Here is a 27,244-nt window from a genome sequence, read left to right as displayed (position 1 = left end):
GAAGTTGTAATGCTTTCCTGCTGTCTTGATGTCACTCCTTTCTCTGAACCCCTTCACTCTGTCCTTTAAACTCAAAGCTCTTCAAAATTGGTCTTAGTACTCCCTCTTCACCCTCCTTGCTTTTTTCAAAATGATCCTTCAGACTTTGTTTTCCTATGTCTGCCTTTGACAATGCTGTCTTCGCTTGGAAAAGACTCTTGCTGTGTCAAGTGCCCTATTTCTCCGTCTTCAAACTCGGTTACTCTTTTCTGTGTTAATATTCTCAGCAGCTTGACATGCACAAGTGTTAGAATTGGAATACAATGTTTTGTGTTTGAATTAGGCTCAGAGCTAGATTCACAAAGGAACTGCAGTATTACAGCAAAGCACTGTGAATCACCAAAAGAAATGGCGAAATATCAGCAGTCTTCTCTGAACATTCATAAGAAATTACTGCCGTGCTTGACAAACTGAAGAGCATGCCACAGCACTACTTGTTAATGAGTAGAATCGGACTCCTCAGGCTCTGTCAAGTTTGATACCATACTCGTGTTTTTGTGATGTGTTTTTGGTTTATCTGCAATGTTTTTTGGGGGAGTCTTTTAAACATAATAGGGAAAAAAATACTGTCATGCTGTAGAAATTGAGGACTGTAACAACTGATTGCAGACATCAGAGAGGCATATATGGTATGGTGACATCCTTTATCTGCCTGGGACTTTCTTTGGTGAAGGGAGGGGTGCAGAGTTAGTAAGAATCCAGCTACTTCATATTTTAAAGTGCAGTATTTGAATAAGTATTGTTGTATTTACTTGGAGCTGTAAGGGGTGATAAGAATGGTTTGCAGTTTGATAGCCATGATTCCATGATGAGCATACTTCTTCTTTATGAGCTTTTGATACTGCTGGTATCTTTCAAAGCAGAAAACATCAGTTTTCAGTGATTTAATCTATAATTAATAAAAGTAATGCTAATATAACAATTTTGAGTGTGATAGCCTTGATATCAAAATTATTTTCAATGGTTTTTTTCTATCCTAAAAATAAAAGCTCAGATATCTAGAATAAATCTCATGGCTTTCTTCCTCTGTGCTGTAAAGGAGAGACAAAGTGTGTATGAGAAGGAATCAAAATCTCTGGACTGTATAAATTGTCAAGCGGTACGGTTTTGTGCATACACAGAAAGGCTCCTTCTTCTTGTGTCTTCCACATGCTGGCAGGTACATTATTGAGCATTATACTTTCTTTTAAATTTTATTAATAATTTTGAAAAGCTAATGTAATTTTTACATGCAGATACTTGTTTTTCTTAGCTTAAATCATTCACTAATTGTCAGACATAATAGTGTGTCATCCCTTCTCTGCTATCCTAGCTGCCTAGCTGAGATGAAGTGTTTATTGTTAATGTATGTGTGTTTTTAAAGTTTAACATTGGGTAGAAAGGGGATTACTTTATTAGTGAGTTTTAGAGCACTGGCTGTGTTATAGCCTTGTCCACAGTGCATTTCGAAAGGAGACAAAGGTGCACAAAAACTGTTGTAAGTATGACAGAAGTAATCACACTCTGCAAGTCCTCAGTGACTAGGGACCTTTGTTCAAACAGGAGCAATAGCCTGGGTTCCACTAATAGCTGCCAGCAAAACTAAGTGCCCCAGACTGCGTTTCTTTCTTATAGCTGTAAGAAAATAAATGCATTGTGTAGTTGCTGAAACTGTTACTAGTTTGTTTAAAATTTTAGTTAAACTGAAGTTTATTTTAAAATTACTGTGTTTCTTTTTCCTAGATTTAAAAATAATCCTGAGCTATTAATGCAACATCTATCTGATCCAAACACCACTCCTGTTGGGTGGTGGAAATTCCACATACACCCGAGTTAACTTTGAATAATACATATGTAGGGTATCCTCGAGACTTCTCTTGGGATATTTAAAAAGTCTATACAGAAGCATTTATAAAGAAATTCCATGTATATAATGGATAGGGGTTTCATGGAAAAATCCGTGTAACATGCATTGCTTTCTATTAATTTCTATAATTCTTTTTCCACAAGGGGTGCATGTTTCTTGTGCTATCTCCATTATGCATTTTAAGGTTAAGGTAATGTTATAGATACATAAGTCATGCTGGATTTTCAACTTCTGTATTTCAGTGAATTTACAGCTTTAAAAGATAATGATAATCTTACTCCTTAATTAGAAATGTTTGTAAGCGTAGGAGAGATTCATATGTGTTTAGAGTCGTTCCTTAACCCACTTCTGTAGTAATGAAAATATAGAACAAATTAGCTAGAAATTACCTAATGAATAGAACTAAGCTGTGAATAATTCCTGGAAATTCTAGTTCCTCACACTGCTGGAATAAATTATAAAAATGCAGCTATGACTACTTTCTCAATGAGGCTACTAGGAATGTGAACAAGCAGACACAATATCCTAGATTGCCCTAGTCATTTCCTGTTTCAGCTTAAAATGGGAAGGTCAGGAGGAAGCAAACAAGTCACAACTTTTTATGAGGTCTAGAAATGGAAGAATTCATGCAAGCAAAGGAGATTATGTTCTGTGCTTTCAATTAATTTGTGAAAAAGAAAAATCTCTGTTGCTCCTAAAGAAGAAAAGAATTTAAGATGTGTGCTGTGATTATGCCAGCAGATCCTCTTTTAAAGAACATAGAAGCATTTATAGCTTCTATTAGTCTTCAATGTCATGTTTATGTGCTAAATTCATTACCTCTTTATAAGAAATTAATAGTCCAGTAAATATTAATAATGTAAAGTAAAAAAAGTAATCCTCATCCAAAACCCCCTACTATAACAGGAGGCTTCAGTGCTGGTGTTTTGTGGTTTTTGGTTTTGGGTTTTTTTTTTTTTTTTATTGTCACTTTCTTTAGTTTAGAAATGTAAGGTTTGATTCTGATTTTGCAGTAGTTTGAAGTATGAAAACTGCTTTGGCTTTAAAAGAGTCAAACTACAAAGAGTCAGGTTCTGCTTATGACCCTTTGCCTCAAACCAGCTTGAATTAAAATGAATGTCGAATGTTTATATTTTATTGGGTTTTTGTTTTCTTTTTTTCTGAGCTTAGGTCTATGATTACTGTGATTTCTCCTTGCTTTGTACTGAGTTCTGTAAAAGTGGTCAGTGCTTTGCTGGTGGAGAAGTACTAGCAGCTTACAGACTTATCATCTGGACAGAAGATGGCCACAGTTACATCTACCAGCTGCTGAACAGGTGGGCTCAGATGGGAAATTCACACAAAAAGTTCAGGTACAAGATGAACTTTGGGAGGTTTATTATGGAAAATCTCTGCATGTTGCAAATGATCAAAAACCAGAACAAAACCACTTTGGCACTCAAAGATTTACCCTGAGTTTGACAGCCCTCAGTCTTTGTTCGACACAGCAGGGGATGCAGGAATAAGATTAGCCATGTAGAACTTGGGCAGCTGGTGCTGTGATTTCAAAAAGTCGCTTGTAATTACCTAGTCGGTAACTTTTAATTGAACTTGTGAATCTTGGATATTGCTGTTCTGCTTTCTAAAATATATTACTTTCTAAAGCTGGGTTTATGTTTTGGTTTTTTTTTTTTCTTGTTTGTTTGTTTTGTTTTTATTTTTAATTATGCAGTGGACTTTCTAAAAGCATGTATCCTGCTGATGGGAAGGTCCTGAAAGAAACTGTTTATCCTCATTTACTCTGCTTTACTGATGTGAAGGAAAATAAGGTAAATTGACAAATGTTTAGAGTAAGCTTCAAAAGTTCAGTCATTATTTGTTTGCAGTTATCTGAATGGTCCCTAAAAAAAAGTACATGGACAGATTTTGTTGTTCTATGAAAACACTGAATAAGACTTACTCCTTCCTTTTTTCATTTTTCACTTGCAAAGTTGAAGATGCTAATAGCATAGTTTTTCTTAATTCCTGGCGATATGTAGTTTTTCCGGGAGGGGAAAAAATCCTGTATTTCCAGCTATAGATAGGTTAGTTGAAGTAATTTTTTAGTTGCATTGCTAATACTGCGTATGAAATAGTAATTGTTGGAAGATATGGCTTTAATTCCTGCCTGCAGTTGCATTAGTTCGTGTATTTACATGAGAGCTCAAGCAGGTCTTTAAACAGTTTCTTAAGGTATGCAAGGGTACCTGACTAGAAACACTGTCAAATATATACTTATGTGAGGTTTTCTAGCATTCTTTCTTTTTGTTGACAACTATAGGCTCTTAGAAAGCATTTTTGTTGCATACTCTTGCAAAGCCTGACAGATTTCATTTTCATTTGAAGGACAATAACAGAGGCCATTCAGCTTTTCCCCCAAATGCTGTGATCTAAACTCAGATAGGATGACTGCTGAAGGATGCCAAAAGGTCAGATATTGTGAGGGAAAAGAAATAACCAAAACACATGGCTTAGCAAATAACAAGGTTACAGTGGTGTTAAGAAGCTCATATATGCTTCCCCCAAACCATATGCATTTTTAAAATGTCACCTGCCCTTTTCTAATATTTCTGCTTTAATGTTTACCTTATTACCTGAATAATTTTTATAGGAGACTTGAGGCAACAAAACTGCCTGTCATAATCAGTTTTGATCTCCATTCTTAAATTATAAACCTAACCACATCACAGTAGAATTGCTTGTTGTATAATTTATTCCCAAACTTCAATGTTGTAAAATATATCCAACATATGGGAATGTTGTTCAAATGTCTTAAAGGAGCAGAGTTAAGCTGTGTCCACACAAAGTAAAGGCGATGTGTGGAACAAAACAGTTTGTGCTGATGACCTTTCATCCACATTATCTACAGTAAAGGATCTGCTTGTGGGGTGTTTTTCTCCTCCTGTGCACATCTCCCAGTTTACTTTAGTGCAAAAAGGATCCTGATTTGGTGTTTCAAGACTGCTCCACAACACAAACCTAAGCATTCACTTCCAAAGTACATGCCTGCTCTGAAACTCAAATGTACAAATGTAGATGTACCTGGAGAGTCCTAATTTTCCTGACTTTTGTGAGAGTTTTGAACAACTAGAAGCTGCTGCTTAGACACCTCATCTGTTCTTAGTAGTTTGATACTTGATAATGAAGCTTATGTAACAACTGAACATCTTTTTTCAGCCCAATCCTGGTGCTTATGTTGCCATTTTTTTTTATGTGCTGGTGATGATATTTATAGACTCTCCATTTAGAGACAGTAAACCTAGGGAGCCCCTCCTATTCCACTTTTCCATTTAGGATGTAGGCTTAGCTGAGGATACTGGCAAAGCAGAGGTGACCTTCGAGAGGCTTGCATCTGGCAGAGTAGACCTGGTCTGAGCAGAACTTAGTGATGGGTGAGGGTTCAACCATTATTTATTCTATATTTCTACAGCTTTCGATGAGAGGGGGGGGGGGAAAAAAAAACCACCAAAACCAGAAAACAAAACCCAAAACCTTTTGAATTTGAAATTAATTACTGCATTATTTTATCAACTCCTTTTGTATCAGCATATTGATTTACTGTTATTTTTGGCAGAGTTTTTCTTTTGTCATGGGCTTCCTGAATGAAAGAAAGGAGCCTTTCTATAAGGTTCTTTTTTCTGGTGAAGCTTCAGGAAGGATCACGTTGTGGCATGTTCCTGATGTCCCTGTGTCAACATTTGATGGTTCTCCAAAAGGTTTGACAATTCTGTGCCCTTGATACCCTATTTTAATTATGTCTTTAAGTCAATTTTCATTAAAACTTAAATTCTTATGAAAATACTTTCACACTAGGAAGCGAGGCTCATTTATTCATTGTGTGATGATTGCCCGGAGTTAAAAAGAGCATGATACTAACAAAGATGGGTGTTTAGAAATTCTTCACAGAGCAGAAAGGGTTTCTGTTTCCTTGCTGTCTGCCCATAAATGCTTCTCTATCAAGTGTCATGAAAATTTACTTAGTTGCTCTTGCTTACAGCTCTTCATAGGGAGGTAAAAAAGAAGGGGCTTTATGAGATGTAATCTAGTGTTGGAATAGCAACTACTGATTTTTCCATCCCAAGGCTGCAGAAAAGATCAGTTGTGGGAAGTGACGAAGAGACAAGAATCTGTATTTTGCTTTGGTTGGATTTTTATTTTGGTTTGAATAAAAAAAAAATAAATCCCTGACTCTCTTCCCACACCTTTTAGAGATCCCAGTTACAGCAACATGGAGTCTTCAGGATAATTTTGATAAACACCATTCAAAGTCAGAGGGCATTATTGATCATCTTTGTGCATCTAAAGATGGAATTGAAAGTGCAGTTGTCAGTTCCTCTATATACATACCCAGTTTTGATAAGCTTGTGTGTGGATGTGAAAATGGGAAAATTTTTGTAACGCTAGGTTTAAACACTGCAAGAGCAAGACTTTTGGAAAACATATCTTTGAAAGGTAAGTTTTAACAATTTCGTTCAAATTAATCTTAATCAAGCACAGATGACTGCCTAATTCTGACATCCCCTCCAGTGAACCCTGTAAAAATTCTCTGAAAAATAGGGGTGATGGTCAGGGGTTGAATGAGGAGAATGAAAGATTAGGATGTTCTTTTCCTCTTTAACTGATCTATTAGATCACAGCTTAGTACTACTAAGGTGCTTTGCTCTGTTAGGAGTCCTGGAATGGCTGTGGGGATGGAGTCACGTGGAAGTGAGATTTGTGGAATGACTACTGCCCATATCATGTCATCTCTGTCTTTTTCTCCTCTAAAAGATTATTCTGCTGAAGGAGTAAAAAGGATACATATTAGTAGTAAAGTTCAGAGTGCAGACTGTTGTCCTCATTTTAAGAATATGTCCAAAATTCTTTGATTCCATGTAAATGGTTATTGTATTTAGTCTTTTGAATGTCCTGACGTTTTATGATACGTACTATAAAATATACAACTATTCTTAAAGAACAGAAATAATTTATGTATCACCTTGTTTCAGATAATCTACCTTATAAGGTTCTGAACGGTCATAGTAGCAGAGTCACTTGTTTACTTTATCCACATGATAACTCAGTAAGATTTGATCCAAGCTGGCTGCTATCAGGGGGCCAGGATTCTGTTGTGATCTGCTGGGATATATTTACTGGAGGAATCTTACACCAATTTAGTCTGCAAGCTGGTCCAGTGACAGAGCTTTTGAGATCTCCGGAAAACTATAAAGTAAGTAAAAGCCTAGTAAATTATGTCTCAAAAAAAGGAAGTATCTCTTGATATATATATATATGTGTGTGTGTGTGTATGAGAAAAAATGATCTGGCAATACTTTTATCCTTCAGCACTCTATCCTTGATTTACATTTCATTAATTGTTTCATTTGAAAGTTGCTTTTCATTTCAGGGAGTTGATTTCTTATGAGTTTAACTTCAGTGGTTCAGAAAAATGATCCCAAACCTGTGACATATTAAATTGAAGCTCTTTACATTTTAGTCACTGTTCTTAATATCATGATTATCAGTCTATATGTTAATCTGATTATGTTCTAACTTCTGAAGTTTAAAAGTGTAATCAGTAAGGCTAGGGGTTTGAACATAGTAAGGAAAGATTTGGACCAATAGTATTTTAACCTAAATGTGTATGGTAGATTTTGGTTCCTGACACATCCTTGTGATCTTTTGCATATATGCTTTTGTGGTTTATGAGATTCAGAATAATATTATTTATTTAAGTTAATTTTGTAATAAAATATTAGAAGGTTTACTGTACTGAATGCTCTACGAAATTTTGTGGAACAAATTCTGTCCCAGTTGTATTCCATGGGATAGGAACTTTATTTTCTGTAATTAGTAAGTTCTGGAAAAGAAGTCACTGGGCAACTTGTATGAGGCTTCTTAAAATGACGTGGTTATGACTGCTTACATTGTTGAAACTGAAGTTCTTTCTATTTTGCAGTTAAAAGACCATGGTATAGTGTGTTGTGTGTGCAGTGATCACTCTGTAGCAATTCTAGACCTTCAGAAGAGAATATGCCTCTTACATGCCAGAAAGCATCTGTTTCCTGTGAAGAAGATAAAATTTGACCCTGTTGAAAATCTGCTAATTGTTGGATGTGAAGACAATTCAGTTTATATTTGGGAAATTGAAACAGGTAATAACACAGAGGGATTTTTTTGTTTACTTTCCTGAAGTTTTGTTTGTCATGTGGTGTTATACAAACCTAATTTATAAAAGACCAAAGCAGAAATCCACCCCACTGAATATATTAGTTAGTTTGTATAAACGAGCAAGAAATAAAATCCTTGTATGGGTCAAGGTATGTCATTAATAAAATGCAATACAAACTTAAGTCAGATCCTGGCAATCAGATGATTGGTTGCCATAGCAGTGAATTGAGTAGAATATTTCTGGAAGCTATAAATGACATGTTACTCTCTTCAGTTATTAGAATTAAATTTTTAGTCCTAACAATCCCAAGTTAGAAGACAAAGTTCTGCTTTCTTCAGCAAAATCATAATCTGAGAAACCTTTTGAGTTAATTGATAATCAGTTAATAGTGGAAGATAATTGCAAAGCTCACAACTGTGTAGTCAGGAAAACTGGATGTTGCAGGATAAATTGTAGATTCCAAGGTGATTTGAGAGTGTAGTGCTGAGTCACAAGGGTAATAAATGTAGTTATTTAAACTTTGACAGACAGAACTGTTAGAAGCTGTGATGGTACTAGACATTATAATGCAGTGTTTTCATGTGATTCAGCTGTGTCCTGGGAGGGAGGAGTATAGAACTGAAATGCACGGCATATTAATACTGTATGAAAACACAGTTTTACAAATGTAACACTGAGATCACAGTTTACTTTGCAAGTTATTACAACACACTGTCCAGGCTGTCTGCTTGGGATGAAAAAGTCCCTTGATTTAAAGTACAATATATCTGCATTTAATGAAGGATTTGGCAAAATGAGTACAGCATAAATTACAAGCCTATTGTGTTAGTAAGCTATTTAATATTATTAAGCTGGCATATGAAATTCCTTCTGGTACTTATTTTTTCCCCAAAGGTACTGAGTTGCTGCTTTAAATAAAAAGGTTTAGAATAAAATTAGATTGAACTAACAATTATAGTCAGTTAAAAAACAAGTGGGTTTACACTAATGCGTGGGGTTTTTAGAGCTAGTAAAAAATATGAAGTTCTCATTCTTGCATTGCATTTTGAGATTTAAAAATTCTTTTAATCTCTTTCTTCAAAGACACATATAAAAGAAGGCGCAACTGTTGTATGCAGTGTTGTACTTATTTTTATTTGCTGTCTTACTGTTGCTGAGTGACTATATGATAGGTTTGCTTAGAATTTTAGCTTTAGTTGTACTGCCGGAGAAAACAATACAAGGTCAAATTTTCAAAAGTAAATATTAGACTGTGAGTTAGGGTACTCTAAACTTGTTATCCTGCTTTTATTAGTTGTTGTTTCCTGCATAGCTTTGAATTCTGTTTCCTGGTAAATATTTATCATCCTTCTTATATGTGTTCTGGTATTTACATTGATGCATGATGTTTTCAGTGCGTTTTCTCTAGTCAAGAGGGCACATGGGTTCTACCCTTCTGCTCAGTCCTCTTTCCTGGAGAGTTTGTGGAATGGTTCTGTCTTAGGAGCTTTCTTCCTGTCCTGTTGTTCCTTTAATCCCTTCATTTTACTAGTCTCTATCAGCACATCTGCAATATTGCAAATTGCTACTTTCCTCTCCTCTTTTCTCCTCCCTCTAAAGGAAGAATGCTTCCTCTTCAACGTGTTCTTTTCTATTCCTTAAGGTATTACTAGATCTTGTGATTTATTTCCCCCTCTGAAATGGCAGCACGCACTTTTTCTATGCAAGTAGTATTTCTGTTAAGAGTTTAAGCTGTTATACTGTTATATCTGCCCCTATATATACTATATATATATATCTGCCTCTATATATACTATATATCTGCCCCTTTACCAAAAAGCAAAAATGTGAAATTAATTTGATTCTTATTGCCTAACTGCTTGTTTTGTAGTAATTGCCAGAAAGTCACCTTTACTAGTGGTAAAGTATTAAAGGTAGGATGGAAAGATATTATACTAGATCCCTATTGTAACTAAGGGAAATGAGAGCAGGCACCTAAATGTTCAGCAATTATTAAAAAATACACACATTTTTATGGAGAAGCTTGTAAAGATGCTACCAGTTTTCAGCTGTTCTGTCTACATTTTCATTGCTCTTTTAAAACTAGTGTTGAAATCAGTTGTGGAATTTAGTTGTGGGAAATCTTGATATCAAAAGATTTCTTTTATTTCACAGCTGAAAGGGATACTTCTCAAAAACATGTAACCATAGGTAGGCTGTTTCCTAAGTACAGGTCAATTTGAGAGTGAGACATCCTTGAAGGTCATTGTACTTACACATTAGTTAGCATTTCTAGTGGAGTCATTTTGACCAAAGGATTATCATGCATTTAGAACTCTGCAATAAAATTGAACACATAAGTAAAATAAGGGACAAACAGAATATTTTGTTTCCTTATAAATCTGTTGTCATAGCTATAATTTTAAACTGATTTTCATCAGTTATTTTCTATCAGAACTTAATCACTTTGTTTAAAAAAGGAAATAGATGAGCTACTGAAGTTTTAAAACAGACGAGCATGTAATGATTATTCTTCATACATCCTTTTACAATATATTTGTCATGGATCAGTCATAGTCTGTGTTATTGTTATATTTGTAGAGTAGAGTGCAAGAGCTCCTCAGATGCTCTGATGATGTAAATTAAGGTTAAAGCTCACAAGGTGTCAAGTCTTCATGCGCCTTTTGAAAAGACATTGGATTCTAAGGGGACTCAGACCACACAGAATGTCAATGCAACACTTTTTATCCTTCTTAAAAAATACAAAACAAAACCAAACTGAAAACTCCCACCCAAACTTCAAGCCAAAATACCTATGCTAATGACATGAGAGTATAATTTAATTCATCATAGCACAAAAATTAAATTTAAAAGTTGGATTATTAAAAAAGCTTTTTTCTAGAGCTGTAGAGGCATCATGAAGAAATACACTACTTCATATCAAGGCATATCTTTAGTAGGACTTGTTTTGTGCACTAGTGTCTGCAGGAGGATAGTGGTTCACAATAGGATTGGTTTAGTGCACTGAGGGGCTTATGTCTTGTACTTTCACACTTTTAAGATAAACATAACATCTTTTTGGTCTAGATATTTTGTGGAAAGTGTGCATTCTGGTAAAAAATTTAAAGGTTTAGATATATCCCGCATCTAAAACAAAACAATTGTGCAAGTTCTCAGCTCTTTACTTGTTTGGCCTTTCATTATTACTTCAGGAATGTGTACTATTATAGTGCTGACAGGTTACAGGTATTCCAAACTTCTGGGGCTAAGTAAATAGTTGCTAAATAATTCACTCCGTCATTTTCAAGCTGAAACTTTTGGCTGTTGACTTAAAGAACTATCTGTGTAGAAAAGGTAGTTCCATTTGTGGTGGCTTTAAATTAACTTGTGAAAATGGGGATACTTTAATCACCACAGTATGGTACAATGAGGTTCTTTAGTTAAACAATCATTTCATTCCTAGATTTCCAGATGGTAAATATTGTGGAGTAAATTCAGCGCTGCTACATGTGCTTAACAATATGGAAGATGATTTTGACTCATTAATTCTACAGAGATGCAAATTCCTGCACTGAACAATGTAAGAACTAATAGTTTCTATCACCACACAATGCCCAAGGCAGTTTAAAGAAGGGCTTGGAGGCAGAATTACATCTTTAATGCAATTTTATCTAGTACAGCTAGAAAACTTTGCGCTAAAGTATAGTGAATTCTTTATACATCAGTGAAATTTAATAGTGTAGGATTGCAATGGTACCACAGAGACAAAAATTAGGGTATATTTTAACTGTCAGCTGTAAAAATGCTGTCTACTTCAAAGTTAGAGGAATTAAAATTGATGCCACTGTTCATATCTATTGCATATTTAGAAAGGGTGCGGATAGTTAAAAGTGTGGGTTTTAATTGCTGTTCCTGTATCTTCTGTTACTGCTACCAAGGAAGAATAAGAGGTACAATCACGACCTCTTAAGGAAAACAGCTGGAACACAAGAGAAAATGCAGTTATTTGCTACATTAGCAATTAACAAATTTTTTTTTTGTTGTTCCAGTCAGGCATTGGTGACTAAAAGATGCCATTTAGGGTGAATACCTGGGAAAGCCCATTAGGATGTAGTGTAGCTGGTTTAATGTTGAATTATATCTGTATTGCAGGAGAACACAAGAGGTCATGGCATCGATCCTTGAAATTGGGCTGACCCGGATCAAGAGCTATGTAGATACTTTGTCTGCCTGAGTGGCACTGAAGTATTGTTCAGATGTATGGGAAAGCTGTACACAGCATCACAGACAAATCTCTCCAGAAATGTGCAGCAGCCTTTCATCACAAATTTTATCTCTTGGCAAGTGAACAGGCAGCTGTGCGTAGTACCACTTGCCTATACCTGCGAGCATGTTCCCTGACTGTTAACTAGGATAAAGTCTAGTGGTAGCCTTGTGCTTGGATTCCATTACAGAAAGGGACATAATATAAACTTTTGTTGTTTCTATAGTCAAAAGGAGTTTTTCATTGTTTTCTGGCTATACAGTTAGCTTTATGACTAAGGCCTGGCCTCTTTAAGTGAAAGGGGAGGACCTGATTTTGTCAGACTTGTATCACTGTTTGCAGTCAAAAAAAAAAAAAAAATCTGAACAGTGTTACTGTACTACAGTTAATGGATAACTGGGAAAACAGCCAGTCTGCTTATAATTTCAGGCTGTGGGTTCAAGAATTTCCATGAATATTTCAATATTTACACTGTTGTAGAGTCAGCAATGATTCTGTTGAATTTGACAGATGACTTTACAAAAGTTTAGGGGCATCTGGTGCCTATGACTCCCTCTCGGTTATACCAATTTAGCTTCAACATTGTTCTTCCATCAGGTAATAAAGAGGCTGACCCCTTAAGCAGATGAAAGACTCCACTATGCATAACAGTTCATCGTCCAGTTTCCTGTGACAGAGGCTGATGTACTTTTAAAAAAAACATTCTGAACTTTTAAAAATATGTCTTTTAGCAGGCTTTCATAATAGGGTTTTTTTTTTATACTGTGTGGTGGGAGAAACATTGTCACACAGATTAAAATCCAAGCTAGTACTACTTCATGTAGAATTTATTGTACCCTCTGTTCATGAGACTGCCAAAGATACCTGATTTTACATAGTGAATGGAAGGTTACCAGAGATTTATGGGCTGTCTTTAGTCCAAATAAATAGGCATTTCAGCATAGTTTATGCTGAAATGTGTTAAATACCATAAGTATAGTTGACTTCAAGTGGAATTTACCTTATCTAACTTGAGATTTCTATCTATACTTAAGATCTCTATACTCAAGTCCTCTATCTATGAGCTAGTTGTTCATGTTGGTTTTATAATGAGCAGAAGCAGGAATAAATAAAAGTTTTTTTCCTGTGAACTGCAAGGGTAGTCTAAAGGAGGAGGAGGGAGGGGAGCAGGTCTAGAATAAGATAAATTCAGTCTCATCCTTTTAGTCCTTTGGAACAAAGAATTATTCTAAGTTTAAATGTCATTATTACACATGCATGGGGGTAGTGCTGTAAAAAAAAAAAAAAAAAAAAAACAGAAGCCATGAACTAATTGTGTAGTTTAGTGTATTTACTTAAATTTTAATACGTAGATATGGCAACTTTCCATTATAGTAGAATATCTTTCCATGACAATAAATATTGATCTAATAATACATTTGGAATATTAACATAGCATGTGTACAGGATATGCTCCAAACCTATGTGTGCTAGAAGACAAATATGAAAATCAATAACAAATTTTATTCTAATTAAAGTACAGAATATTTTTTCCAATAGCCTCCACTTGAAATCCACTTCAATAAGGAAATTAACTGTTACCTGTATTGCTTTTACATTTTCCTAAGCAGTTGGTATCTTTGCTTTTTTTAAAAAGGTAAATATCAGTATGATAATATGTAGTAATAAAAGGATCAGTGCTTTTTTATTTGCTGTATGCAGCGTATGGTTGCATGTCTACAGAGGCACATTTCTAATATGTATTCAGAGCAAGGAAATAATGGGTAGAATTTAAAGAGCAATCCTCCTCGCTCGGAGATAGCAATCTTCATTATCAGAGGTAGATTTAGCCCTTCCAATTAGTACTAGCTTAATATGACTTTATTCTGTGAAGTTCATCATGCTTGCAGAATGAATCATCTGCTAATTTCCTGTTATTTTCTCTTGCATTGCAAGTCTTGTTCTGTTTTATTGTTTTACAACATGCTTATTGTGAGCTTAAAAATAAAATAACATCATTCAATAGAACTTTCTGTTCATATGCAAGCCAATGTAACTTTACATTGGCTATGTTATATTTTTCATACTTGACCAGGGAATGCAACTTTTGACAATTTTCTTGCATGACGCTAACTGCAACACAAACCCCCCTTGAAACATATGCCTAAAGAGTGTTTCTGCTGAGGTCAGATTTCCTGTATAGTCAAAAGTAAGTGTATACTTACAATCCTTTTGAGAAGTTGTGGTGGCTTAATCATCTTACAGGCTGTTTATCTGAATACACTGGGGATTGTCTTATTGCATTGTTGTCTATGACACTGTCACTACTGTTACTGCTAATGTGTTATATCAGAATAAAGTCAAGTACAGATACTGCTCACTTGCATTCATAGTGCCAGTACTCCATGTGACAAGAGAAATGTGTCCAAAATGAAGGTAACATCTTCCTCTGATCTTTTTCAGTGGACCAGTAAAGGTGCTTTCACATGTTATAGTAGTAGTACCTTTATAATTTTTCAATGATTATGTAGAAGCGGTTTTTTAAAAATGGTCTGTGAGCTGTAAAACCGCAGTCCAAAAAACTGTGTCATATTCTAAGCCCCAAGCCTGGGGGATCTTGCCCTTCACATACAAAAGGGCAATTACTCTTTTTGTACACAAAACCTGATCTATTAATTTTGCAAAAGTACTGAATAATCTGAAGGATGCTCCAGTCCTTCAGAAACAAGAAACTCCATGAATTTTTCTAATTAAAAATATCTAACACATTTTTACAAAACACTAAGGGTAAATTATTCATATATAATTTTCAAATTCAGTACAGTTTTTTCCATGTTGTGCTTTTGCTACCTGTACAAGAGCTGTGGTGATTATAGTGATTTTTAGTTCTTAATCAGTGTTTTAGTTAATGGCAGTGGTGATTTTACTGTACCTGCTTGAAATGTGCACTGCTGGGAAATAAAGTTCATAAGGTACTTGATTATAAATGTTATAATAAGCTTAAGTACAATACCTGTTTGGCTCTCCTCTTTTTTTTTTTTTTTTTTTTTTTTATGACTGTCCTCATGTCTGAGTTGTGTATGGATCCTTAGTTACTTGTTAATGTTCAATACTATTTAATTACAAACAGGACACTTCATTAAAAAATAACAGCTAAAGTTTTCTACATAAAATTGAATTGCTATAGATGACAAAAAGATTAAAACAGGTTATTAAAGTTATATAACTCTACATGTAGGAGATGTGGTTGAAAGAAAAGAAGTTTAAGCTTTGAAAAGCCCAGAGATGTTAAGGTTAAGATCATTTGTGCATATCTGATTGCACAAATTAGATCTGTGTACTTCTGCATTTAGGCTTTTTTCAATGTACCTCTGAACTCTTGAGGACAATTACTAAAGAAATAACGGATATTGTTGTATCCTCACTGTTTAGTGTGTATTGGTTTCCCTATTTGTATCCTTCTTTGAATGTATTTTTTCTTGTAGTTTGCCATGTTGGACATCATGTTATCTGGGTGCATAGTAACAATATTTCTGCCATTTTCCTGTTAAGTGCAGAAGCATTACAGTTGTCTTGGTTTCTAACTTCTGCATCAAGGCAAAGCAGGAATCCTACAAATGACAGTGCTTTTCACAGAATTATTCTTAGGATGCTCTAGGTGTTATGTAATATTAAAAAATGTGTTTTAGTGTATACAGCGTACCAGAGACTTGCATGGAAGTGCCTGCTACCTAAATTCAGAGATTTTCTTTGCTATTACTACCTGTCTTTGCAAACCTAATATGATGTTGATTCTTATACGTAATTTTCTACATTGTGTATACCTTGTTTTTTTAGATAAAGGTAAATGAAAGACTATCACTTCCACTCACTGTAATAAGATTGATTCTATGTATGTCAGCATGCAGGATGTATTCTGTATGGGTCTTGTTGAGCAAACAGAAAAAGTAATGGTGCTTCAGTTAAAATTGTCATTGCAGTGGGAACAAGACATCAGCATTGACAGTGTATTTCACAGAAGCGTGATGTTCAGCTTTGATTCCATTCTTTAAGGTATGAAGATCTTATGAAACACCTGTGTGTTTCATGACTTTAACATGAATGATAAATGATTTGAAACCCTTGCTGAGAAACAAAAAATTCCACCACCTTAAGGTAGCAGTCAATCATAGAAAACTTTAGCTCAAGCATTTAAAAACTACACAGGTGTCAGTAAATTAAAACAGGCTTTTAATAAGATTGGCACCCTTTATAAAATATGCAGTGTCTAGCATTAGTCAAACCAATCTGTATGATCACTTCTATCACAAAATAAATCTGTATAAAAAAATAAACAAGTTCAGAAATACCCTGAAAATATTTCTTGCGATGTTAATGCCACATTGAGTAATTTGAACTGTTATGTAAATACTCTTCTAATTCAGAAACATTCTTGCTGGGGAGAAAATGAAATGATTCATTGTGGTGTTATAGATCAAACCTTTGATTGTTTTGATAGTCAAACATGCTGGAACACTTTCAAACACTGTTTAAAGATAGTGAAGTATGCTCCAATATTTTTATAATTGGTGCAAACAATAAGTCTTCTAAACCTTTGGTAAAATCTGTGCAAGTATCACACAAGGTGTGGGGTTATGCTTTGTTGGGTTTTTTTGTTTGGGTTGTTTGGTTTTGGGTTTGTTTTTTTTTTTTGTTTGGTGGGGGTTTTTTTGGTTTGTAGGGGTTTTTTGGGGGTTTTTTTTGGTTTTTTGGTTTTTGGGTTTTTTTTTTGTTTTTGGTTTTTTTTTTTTTTTTAATGTTGGTTTTTGTTGGTGGGTTTTTTGTTTGTTTTTAAGTAGACCCTCATTTAGTCTGAACTTTTTTCATCTCAAAGAAATTAGTGATTAAACTATTTAGAAAACTCAGGCTTAGGTTTCGTCAGGTGCCTGTGAGGAAATAAGTTGTATGGTTTTAATGAAACTCTTAGAACTTGGTTCTAAGAGTTTCAGAGTATCAGTTTCAGAGTTTGAGTATCATTTCTCTAAAAACTGTATGAGAACTTTCTCTTGTAAACTTGGTCATTAATTTGCTCTGGACTTATGCCTAGATTATTGTAAAAGCAACAATAATTACACTCCTGTGATGGTTTAATCCTTGCAAAATGTGGTCATTTACAGTCCCTTTTAATATCTATCTTCACTTTCCCTTTCTCTCACTCTGTGTCTCCATCTATTTCCTCTTTTTCTCTTCAGGTCATTGGTCAGAATTAGACTTGAGTGTGACCCAGTTGATGAATTCCGTGGTTGCATTTCATATGCTGAAGGCTGTGGTGTAGATAGGGTCAAAGTCATAACATTCACTTCCTTCCTTTTTTTTTTTTTTTTTTTTTAATGAATTCTGCATAGCCTAAAGATCTGAACTGATGTAAAACTCAGTTTTAGAGTCCTTGGGAACTACATCTGGGAAGTCTTTTGGGAAACTCACTACATGCCTTTTTTTTTTTGCCTCTTTTTTTTTTTTTTTGTTTTTTTTTTTTTACATGCTTGGGCACAAAAAAACCTCTTTAATATTAAGTTTCTGTGAAGTCTATTTATCTGTTTCTCCTGACTAACAAAGTTTGCCTGTAGGGTCTGATGCCCTGGTCCAGAAATCCAGGTCATTTATACACTTGCAAGAGTAAGATGCAGTAACAGTGAAATGGTGGTTAGGAAGGGACATCAAAATCAGGTCGATCTCTACTCAGTTCATGTGAGTAGGGCAATGAACTTCATCTTTAACTGATAAGAAACTATAAATCTTCAAAATGGCACATTGTGGTAAATTACTTGTAGGAAATGCCTATAGAGTTTTAATGAACTCCTAGACATTTGCATAGTAAAATTGAACTTTTGATAAAATTGCCAGTGTGTGATTGAAAACATTCAAGCATTAGAAGGCCTTTGGAAAGATGCATGTTTTTCAGGAAGAGATGGTATATGACATTGTTTCATTAGTTTTAGTGTTTTCCAATACACTGAGTTTGAGTAAGATTTCTCTTGTTTCAGACTAACCCTATGCTTTAAAAAAAGTCCAGTTTGGTTTTTGTACACACACTCAAATTCTACACATACTCAATTCACACCCCCATGATAACTTTCTTTCATTTTAGAATTTATACAATGTAGTATTGGTAAGCAATTTGTTTAAATAACAGACTTATCTTTAAGTCAGGTACATATGTGAATGAACTGACAATATGGGCCTTAAAGTCTGCTTGGTTATGCAAAAAATGCTTTTGTGCATACTCCTTTCTCATATTAGGACAAACAGGTCTTGTTTGATATTCCTAATAATCTCTCAAACATTTACATTGCACCTGATTTCATCATCCTTTGTGAAACTATAAAGAATAGCCCTTTACAAAACTATAGCTCAAATACTAAGTACTCTCTTGTGTTACTAGGAGGAGTTAATTGAAGGCTGTGAAAGGCTTGTATCTCCCCTGAAGGGAGCTTTTCGTATTTGGAAAAAGGCTCTAGTGATTTAGCTCTTCTGTTCTTAGGTCATGGTCTGACTGTCAACATTAATAGTCAGGGCAGACACCACGTGGGTTGAGATCTTCTTGATTTCTCTCCCCCCTCCACCTTCATGCTTAAGAGGCATCCTTAGAGAAAGGGAAAACCTGCAGGGAGTGAGTTAACCCAGCTGTGCACTATTGAACTGAGACAAGATAACTTCTTGGACCAAAAGAACTGTAACTTTAAACAATTAACACAATGCAACATTAAACTATTTCTGGTTTAGGTAGTCTTTAAGAAAGCAGCTCTGTGAAGAAATTCAAGGTATGTTGGAAGTAACATACATGATGAAATGATAACCTGATAGATGGAAGGTTACCATTTTACTGTAGTTTCTCAGCGCAACTTCTACTGTCTCTTGAATCACTTTCTAAAAGACATAAAGGATGAAGGAACATTGGTTATCATATTTCGAAAATGTGAATGACAAGCCATAAGCATGGATATATATGCTTTAGAAGCTGTTGGAGCTTTTTGTTTTGATTAGTTAAGTTTTAACTTAAGGCTGACACGTTATGCCTTTTTTATGGCATCTTATATTTTATACATGTAAACCTCAGGTCAGCTTGCACTTGAATATTTTATAGTTCTCTAAATTTGAGTCATTGTTCAGTAACTACTTATTGATGTAGAATAATAAAAGGTAGTGGAGCTCGGAAAAGTCTGTCTCAGAAAGAAAAAGCAGTGTCATCTCTTGCCTAGTCTGTAGAAGCTAAGGATGTACTCTTACACTGAGAGCAGTCAGGTATCTTTCTATTCATATGCCTATGTACACACATACTTTTATATACTCTATGTATACTAGCTGGAATGTGTATGGAATTAAGCTGTATATCTGTTTAAAAGGATGTCTCTTACAGCTGATAGTTGATCTTAATTTTGCTATTAATATTGAAGTAAGATGATTAATATTTAATTTTTTTTAATATTATTTAATAACTTCATATTAATAATGAAGTAAGATTTTATATATTTAAAACAACAACAAAACAAATAAAAAATAAAAAAAAAAGTGGAAGTGAGGACTGATTGACATGGTAAGAAGAGTTTGTATGAGGGAGGGTTTTCATTCCAGATATTAAGGGCAGGATTCTCATCCTCACTCCATGTTTCACGTGGTAATAAATAGGCAGAAACTCCTCACATCTCTTCCAAGTTCTTCTGTTCAGCCTGGCTTAGCAGATTTAATATATCTCAACAATTTCTATTACACGATTATTGTCCTTTTGCTGTTTAGAATAGCTTAAATGGAGTCAGGGAGACAGCTGGGGAGTTCTAATGTCTTTTTTTCCTGGGGTGTTGTGTCTGCAGCAGAAATCCTGAGATGAGGACGTGGCTGCATTGGAGAACTGCTCTTTTTACCTACATATGTAACACTGCGTTATATATAATATCCTGGTAGTTTGTGATGTTCTTCATGGCCTTCTTTAGCTGAAGGATATCTTGACAATAGTTATTTTGAAAATGTATATTCTGAAAAATGTCTGTAATGCACAGCGGTTGGACTACAAGACTGAAATCTTCCAAATGCAAAAAAACATCAAGGATGGTTTGCCAAGACATTCTCCGTGCTCCTCTATACAGTGCTGTGGTCACAGGGCATCTCCTTTGTTAATCTATTCCTGTATTTAAAATATTCCTTTAAAGATTATTAGATTTTAATAGACTGGTGTTTATTTGCTCTCTCTTATTTCTATTTGATAAAGTGTATTTATTTTTGTTTGGATATTGGTTGGGAATATATACGCTTAATGCAGTGTTTGTTCCCTTTGCTTTGGGCCGTTTGATATTAGAGTGGTAGCACTGGCAGTTCGGAGAACTCTTTCAAGTGCTTGACAGCTGTCTTGGAGAAGATGGTAGATTTGTGAATTTCAAGCATCTTCCAGTAAGGAACATAAGTTATGTTTGCCTGACTCCAGCAGCGTAGAAGAAAGTGCGTGGGAATTTCTTTTCAGATGAAATGGGTATTTATGGGAAGGGAGATATTGACAGAAAACAAAACAATATTACAGAGGATACTTGTTCTAAAAGGTGATTTTTTTTTTTCTTTTTTTTTCACCACTAGTAAAGAAAAGGGTTTGTTCTTGACCACATACTCTTTTCAAACAAAATCAATTCTGAAACCATTTTTCATTCAGAGATCACCGTTACGCTGTAAGATTCAGCTGAGTTACTAGGTCACAGCAGCACTGCAATATTGAGGATTTTCAATACTTTAGCTGTGACAGCAAACAGAAAGCACTGGAGCCTGATGGTATGACAGGTCATGTGATATCAGTGAATACCTCGTCTTGAGGCAGGATAATATGCGTGACCTCCTCAGTAAAAATGCATCATTCAGTAAGAGCAGAACCCAGAGAACTGTGTGGACAGTGCTAACACCAAGAGATACAATTTGTAGTATTTGGTCTAGAAGAAGAATAAGATGTTTTAACTGTCTCTAGCCAGTCACATCTGGTGGTCCAAAGCTGCCCAGGAGAGTGAAATACTCCACTCTTGTCTGTTCCTGAGACTTGGTTGCCATGGTCACAGCTTTAGAGAGATAAAGACTTTCTTTTCCTGTATTTTGTATGTATAGTAGGGGGTCATAGCAGTGGTCTTGCTGCTGTGTAGAAAACCCTATCTTTTCCCTTTCATTCATTGTTACTTATACTCCCCAATTAAAAGCTTTTGGGCGCATTTGTGTTTAAAATACTTCAGATTTCAGAGTTGTCTTTATTTCTGTCCTCTATCCTGTATTCCCATGTATAGGCTTTGCCTTTTCTTACTCCTTTTTGTTTTCCTTTAAAATCAGAGAACATTCCTAACAGATAACTTCTTGGAACAATAACCACCCTGCTCCAGTATTCTTTTAACTGTTTGAAGTGGTCAGAATGTCTTTGTCATACATACACATTCCCCTCTCCCTCCCTGTCTATCTGTTTCAAAGATGTATTCAGGAATCACAGAATACATATATCTGTCTTTATTTTTGTCTCTGCCACCTACTCACTTTGTAAATGAGTATTTTGGGTTCTTCAGAAGTGTAAAGTACAGTGGATAAAATAAATACTTTGTAATACCCACAGCTTTCCATCACACCTATTTCCTATGCACTTTGTGCCCTTTTATTGGAACTCCAGATGTACACACAAATCTGTACATATGTATACACATACAGAGATCCATGATTAAAGTGTATATGCAAGCAACCATGCTTTTTAAAGAAACCATCTTCTAGAAGGTACTACTTGTAAGAGATTTGATATAGCTGTTATGAATGATATATGAATGATTTAAAGATGGAACTCATAAGCTTTTGAAATTGATTTTAAGATATCAGAGCCTTCTGTTAGTAAGAAACTAAGCTGGTTGTCCAGGGCATTGTTTTCTGCCTATTAATGTGCTTTAAAAAAACCAACAAACAAAAAAACCAGAAAAAATAAATATTGTGACTCCATGTGAGAGGCTGAATCCTGTTTCTTGCCCATTGTGAATGCAGAAGGAATTTTTTTCTTTTTAAGTAGTTAACTTTCTCTTTTCTGAACGACACATGGAAAATGTTGTACTTGCTACAGCATGATCCTAATGCTGACACTTAGAAAAGAGTTCAGTAGGTAGCGGAAGTGTTCAGTAACACATGTTCAGTTGTTTGTTTGCATCTGTAAGACTACAATATGTAGAAGCACATTTATCAGCATTTTAAAATTATACATATGTGTGCATGTGTAAAGTACAAAATATCAGTTTGCTTTCATCTACATTAATACTGCCTGTTTATTCCATTCAGGCCATGGTCTTCAAAGGTGAAATGATTCTCTCCCCCTTTTCTGTGACTTTTACTGCTGCTTCTGGTCTGTTTCTTTTCCTTTAAACTAAAAGTTTTTCCTTCAACCTAAAAATTTTTCCTTCAACCAGAAGTTGAAAACTTGGCTCTGGAGCTGTTTCCAGGGAATAAGCTCAGTTATATAGAAAATAATGCAAGCCTTATTTTTTTATTTTTTTTTTTTCCCCCCTCCTGAGTATGTATGCATATATAGGAGGGTGAGAAGTCAGGCCGCTCATATCTTGATTTGTGATGGAAACATGATTTTACCCTCTTTTGCTACTGTAGTATGATAGCCTTAGTTAAATTATTGTATTTTATTCTATATCCGAAAGAATCTTTCACATAATCTTCCACATAAGTCTGGCTCTAAGGGATGACTGGTGGTGTGCACATATAGATGCATCTAAAGCTAGCAAAATGTTTCGAAGTTCTGTGTAATGCTAAAGAATAGGTACAATCAGGTCTTTGAAATTTAATAACATTCCCTCAAAATTCTTGGATTGATTAAAAATTTAGTGTAATATTTGCCTTAGATACTTGTCCATAAAAATGATATCCAGTAATTTCACAAGGTTATTATGATAATACTATTTCTGAAGCATTTGAGTACTCTTGGTAGTGAATTACACAGACCAAGTGATACAGAAAACAAGGATGGATATGGATGAGTATATATATGTACACACATATAAATATTCCCTGCATAATGGAATTACTGCAGAAGGTAGTAGGGAAAGCTTAGTCCTTCACACTTAACAATAAGGGAGAACAACTACTTTCTTAGTGATTTTTGTTCATCTTTTGCTCTGAATGATGGAGGGGGTTCTGTGGTGAAACAGGATATACTTACAGCTTGAAAGACGACATTGCATATATAAAGAAGCCAAAATAATGTTAGCTGAGTGACTATTATTGTGACTATTATTTCCAAACTTGATGCTGCAAACACTTTAATTCTTTTAAAGATGTATGTTTGCTGGCATGTCTAGTATGAATTGTATAATCCTTCCCTGTAGGCTTCTATTAATATTTTTTTGTGTGTTTGGAATATTGAAATGATGTTGCAATGTTGGGAGCTTTGTAGCCAGTTTTGTTTTGAAGTATTTGTAGACATTCTAACTGTAAAGATCTTTGGGCAACTAGCTCTCCTTCCAGCAAATATTCAGTTCTGTAATGATCCCTGACAGTAGCTCCAAATCCTGGGGAGGGATGAAGAAAATTACATGTTAAAAACAACTAGGGCTGATCCTTGTTTTTTGAGTGCACTATTACAGTGATCTATGGTATTGAGTTGATTTTGTAAGGGACAAAGAATCAGTTGCTTTGAATTCAAACACTCTTGGCCCTGTAAGTAACAGAAGTGATACTGCAGTGAACAGAAATGGATGAGTTTCAAAGAAATAATTTCAGATGAAGAGTTTTTATACACATATACACACAAACACTTATCGTATGAGATCCCTCAATCCCAGTCCAATATTTTTAGCAGGTGTTACTGATAGAACTTCAATGTTACACATTTTTTTCTGGTAGCAGTGAAAGGGAAAATTCATGTTGTGTTACTTGAGGCTACAAAGAATTCAAACTTAAGGGAAAAAACATTTCACGTTACAGCAGATATTTAATACTTTAAAAATCCTTCACATGTCTTTTATCTCTGATATTTATAGGAAACATGCCATTTCAGCAATTTCTTATGAGTTAATTCCTATAGGAAATGTGTAGTATATAGTAGGAGCTCATTTCAAATACATTTAAGCTCAGTTTAGCTATCTTTAATGTCAGTTATAAAGTACTGTTACTAAAATTATTACTAAATAAAAATATTACTAAAATATAACTGTATAACAGTTAAAGGAATCAGATTGCCTAGAGTTAAAGGAGTCAGGCTGCTAAGATACATGTACTGTATTCAGGTGTTTAAAAAGTGTGAGAGGTAAAGATGTTTTTTAGGAATGGAAGGAAAAATTTGAGCTTTCTCTTGCTGTTTGTAATCCGGAACACTAGAGGACAGCACTAAAATATTACATAAATGTGTTATTGTTTACACTGTTAATGACATAGATGCTCTGTGAGGGCTTTGTGGAAACAAAACAAATGACTCTCTTGAACAGAGTTAGGGCAAGTGATATTCTTCTTGAATTTCTTTTGCTTTTGAAAATTGCATCTGACTTCACACATTATACACAATACCTTGTTTATTGTTGTCTGAATAAGATATTTGCTGTACTGATTTCTTTAGAAATTAGGCTTTATTTTTTTGATGTAATAGTGCTGTAGAATAGACAGTTATGTAAAATCATATTTTTAAGGTCCGTAAAATGAGGAATTAGTTGGCTCATCTGTAAATTCTTCATGATTTATCTGCTCACGTGAAATGTACTAAGTTAATGCTATGATACTTACACTGAAATATGAAATAGTATAGTTCCTTAAAAAAAAAAAATACAGTTTCTGTTTTTATTTCTCTAGGCACACTGGAAAGACATGAAACAGGTGAAACAGCAAAAGCAATTCTTAGTGCTATGGAAGATTCAGGATACCTGGTGGCAGATGCTCTACTTCCTGCATCTCAAGAGTCAAAAAGAAATAAAAATGCTGGATACAAACACTCTAACTTCTATAAACATGGTATGGTCTCTTACGATCTCACTCATACAGAAAAATCGTCAGATAAGGTAAGAATGAAAAGTAAAGCATTTCTCCAGAGCAATGAGTTGTGATCCAAATTCTTTACTCTTTCTCCTTCACTGATGTGTAGCCCTGTATAAGTGGCTTGGGGCTTGCTTTAAAGTTTATAAAGGCTTGTTCTGACTGACTCAGTTTTACATCTTCAACCCTATTTCGTAGAACAAATGGGCAAGATTGGGGGAGTATCTTATGCAAGGTCACCAGTAGATCATCTCAGAATTATTTTCTCGGAGACTTTGCACCCATAGTTAGACCTTATTTCCTTACGCCTCTGGCTTTTGACTGCACCTGTTAGTGGTAACCTCAGAACCTTGTGGTAGAAGTCATTAAACCAAATGTGAGTGATGGAGAAGTTGTGCTCTTTGCTTAAAAAAAGAACAGAAGGAAATACCATGCTGAAACAAGTGTTAATGTGCTGTTAAAACTGAGAAAACAAGTACAGAGGCACCTTATGAAAAGGTTGAAAATGCAATAGTAATTCTATTTGTAGCCTAGATATATCTGTATATTCCAGTTATTTATAGATATTTAAAAAGCCTATATTTGCTAAATGTAAAACTAATTTTTAAAACTGTCTCTATATAATATAATCTTAAATTCAATTACTTTATTCAGGTTGGAAGATAATGGTACATACTTTTTATAAAACCCTGTTTGTGCCTCAGGAATAGATAATTCAGTGAGCTCTTGGTACGAGCGTATCTTGAAGAATAGGGCCTCAGTCTTGTTTGTTCATGTTTGTGGCTAATTAATGGGTTTTGGGAATTCTGTTGTCTGCAATAAACAAAGTTATGTCTGATATTCCTGAATACTGAATTTAGATTAAAAATATCTTCCCACAAGTATGGGAATGTCACCGAAGTCTGGGAAATAAGTTGAAAGATAAAAAAAAGGTGAAAAAAATGCTTTCCCTCAGCTTGCATGTGGAAACAGCCTTCAGAATGGTCTCAGCCTTTTTCTGGCTTTATTAATTATGGTCAATTAAATACTGGCTATTCCAAAATTCTGTCTGATAAAGTATAGCTTAATCCAAGTCCCCATTTTTGAATTTTCTAGTCTTTTTTTATTATTATCCACAAATTTACATATAACTTTGAGTTTATAATAATTATTATTTAACTCTTAATATTTATCTTTGACCTTTTAGTAACCTTAGTCTGATTTCTAAAGTTCTGTTTGATCCCATTTTCTGAAAAGTCTTATTAGAGCATAATCCTGCTGAGCATGTTGTGGGGCAGATGGTGCACTAGTTGGCCATTGACACAGAATCTGATCTCACTGTTCATTAAAAAGAATAGTTTCTTGTCTTTTTAAAGAGGAACAATGAAAAAAGTTATAGTTGTATTTGGAGTGTGGTTTTGGTCATACTTATTAAATTAAAAATTGCTTGGGTTTTACAAAGTGGCTGGGAAGAAAATGTGCTGCTCATGGAATATGGGAAAATAGTTTTTGGTAGATTTTAAAGTGTGGAGTTTCACATGCTTTGGGATTTATATCACAATAGGCAACAGTGGAGTTGTAATAATATTTTATTTGATTTCTGAATAAAATATTCCGTTTACTTTTTTAAACATTTTTCATGATTTGGGACAAGATTAAAACTTTTTATTGAGAGAATATTATTGATGTCTCTTAGACTTCCCTATGACTGTCAAAATATCTTCATCTTTTTGTCATTATAGTCCTGTTATTTTAGTCTAATTTCCTGACAAAGGAAGTTCTATTCTTTGGAAACCACTTTGCATTCATCAAAAATCTGTCATCCATTACATCTAGCTGTTCTTCCCAAATCCATCCCCATTACAGCAGGTTCTGTAGATTAGTGTGGGAGATGCTGGAGGCTAAATATATAGGGTGTAGCTAAACCTGAGAAGACAATAACAATGGAGGTCCCTTTAATACTATTCCAGAAACCCAAATGCAGGCTACACAA

The 27,244-nt window shown here is 34.7% G+C and overlaps 1 protein-coding gene across 1 annotated transcript in view; it reads left to right on the top strand.

Moving 5' to 3' along the window:
• Positions 1–27,244, top strand: part of WDR72 (WD repeat domain 72) — a 115,772-nt gene that overhangs the window by 17,720 nt on the left and 70,808 nt on the right. Inside the window, 8 exon segments of the mRNA XM_030498252.1 lie at positions 1,079–1,198; positions 3,056–3,201; positions 3,597–3,693; positions 5,478–5,619; positions 6,113–6,355; positions 6,892–7,112; positions 7,842–8,037; positions 25,093–25,256. Of these exon segments, the coding sequence (XP_030354112.1) occupies positions 1,079–1,198; positions 3,056–3,201; positions 3,597–3,693; positions 5,478–5,619; positions 6,113–6,355; positions 6,892–7,112; positions 7,842–8,037; positions 25,093–25,256 (1,329 nt within the window).

The sequence above is a fragment of the Strigops habroptila genome, chromosome 9 (genome assembly GCF_004027225.2).
Source record: "Strigops habroptila isolate Jane chromosome 9, bStrHab1.2.pri, whole genome shotgun sequence".
NCBI classification, from domain to species: Eukaryota; Metazoa; Chordata; class Aves; order Psittaciformes; family Psittacidae; genus Strigops; species Strigops habroptila.
The sequence above is the reverse complement of the archived record's forward strand: the minus strand, read 5'-3'. Positions and strand labels throughout refer to the sequence as shown.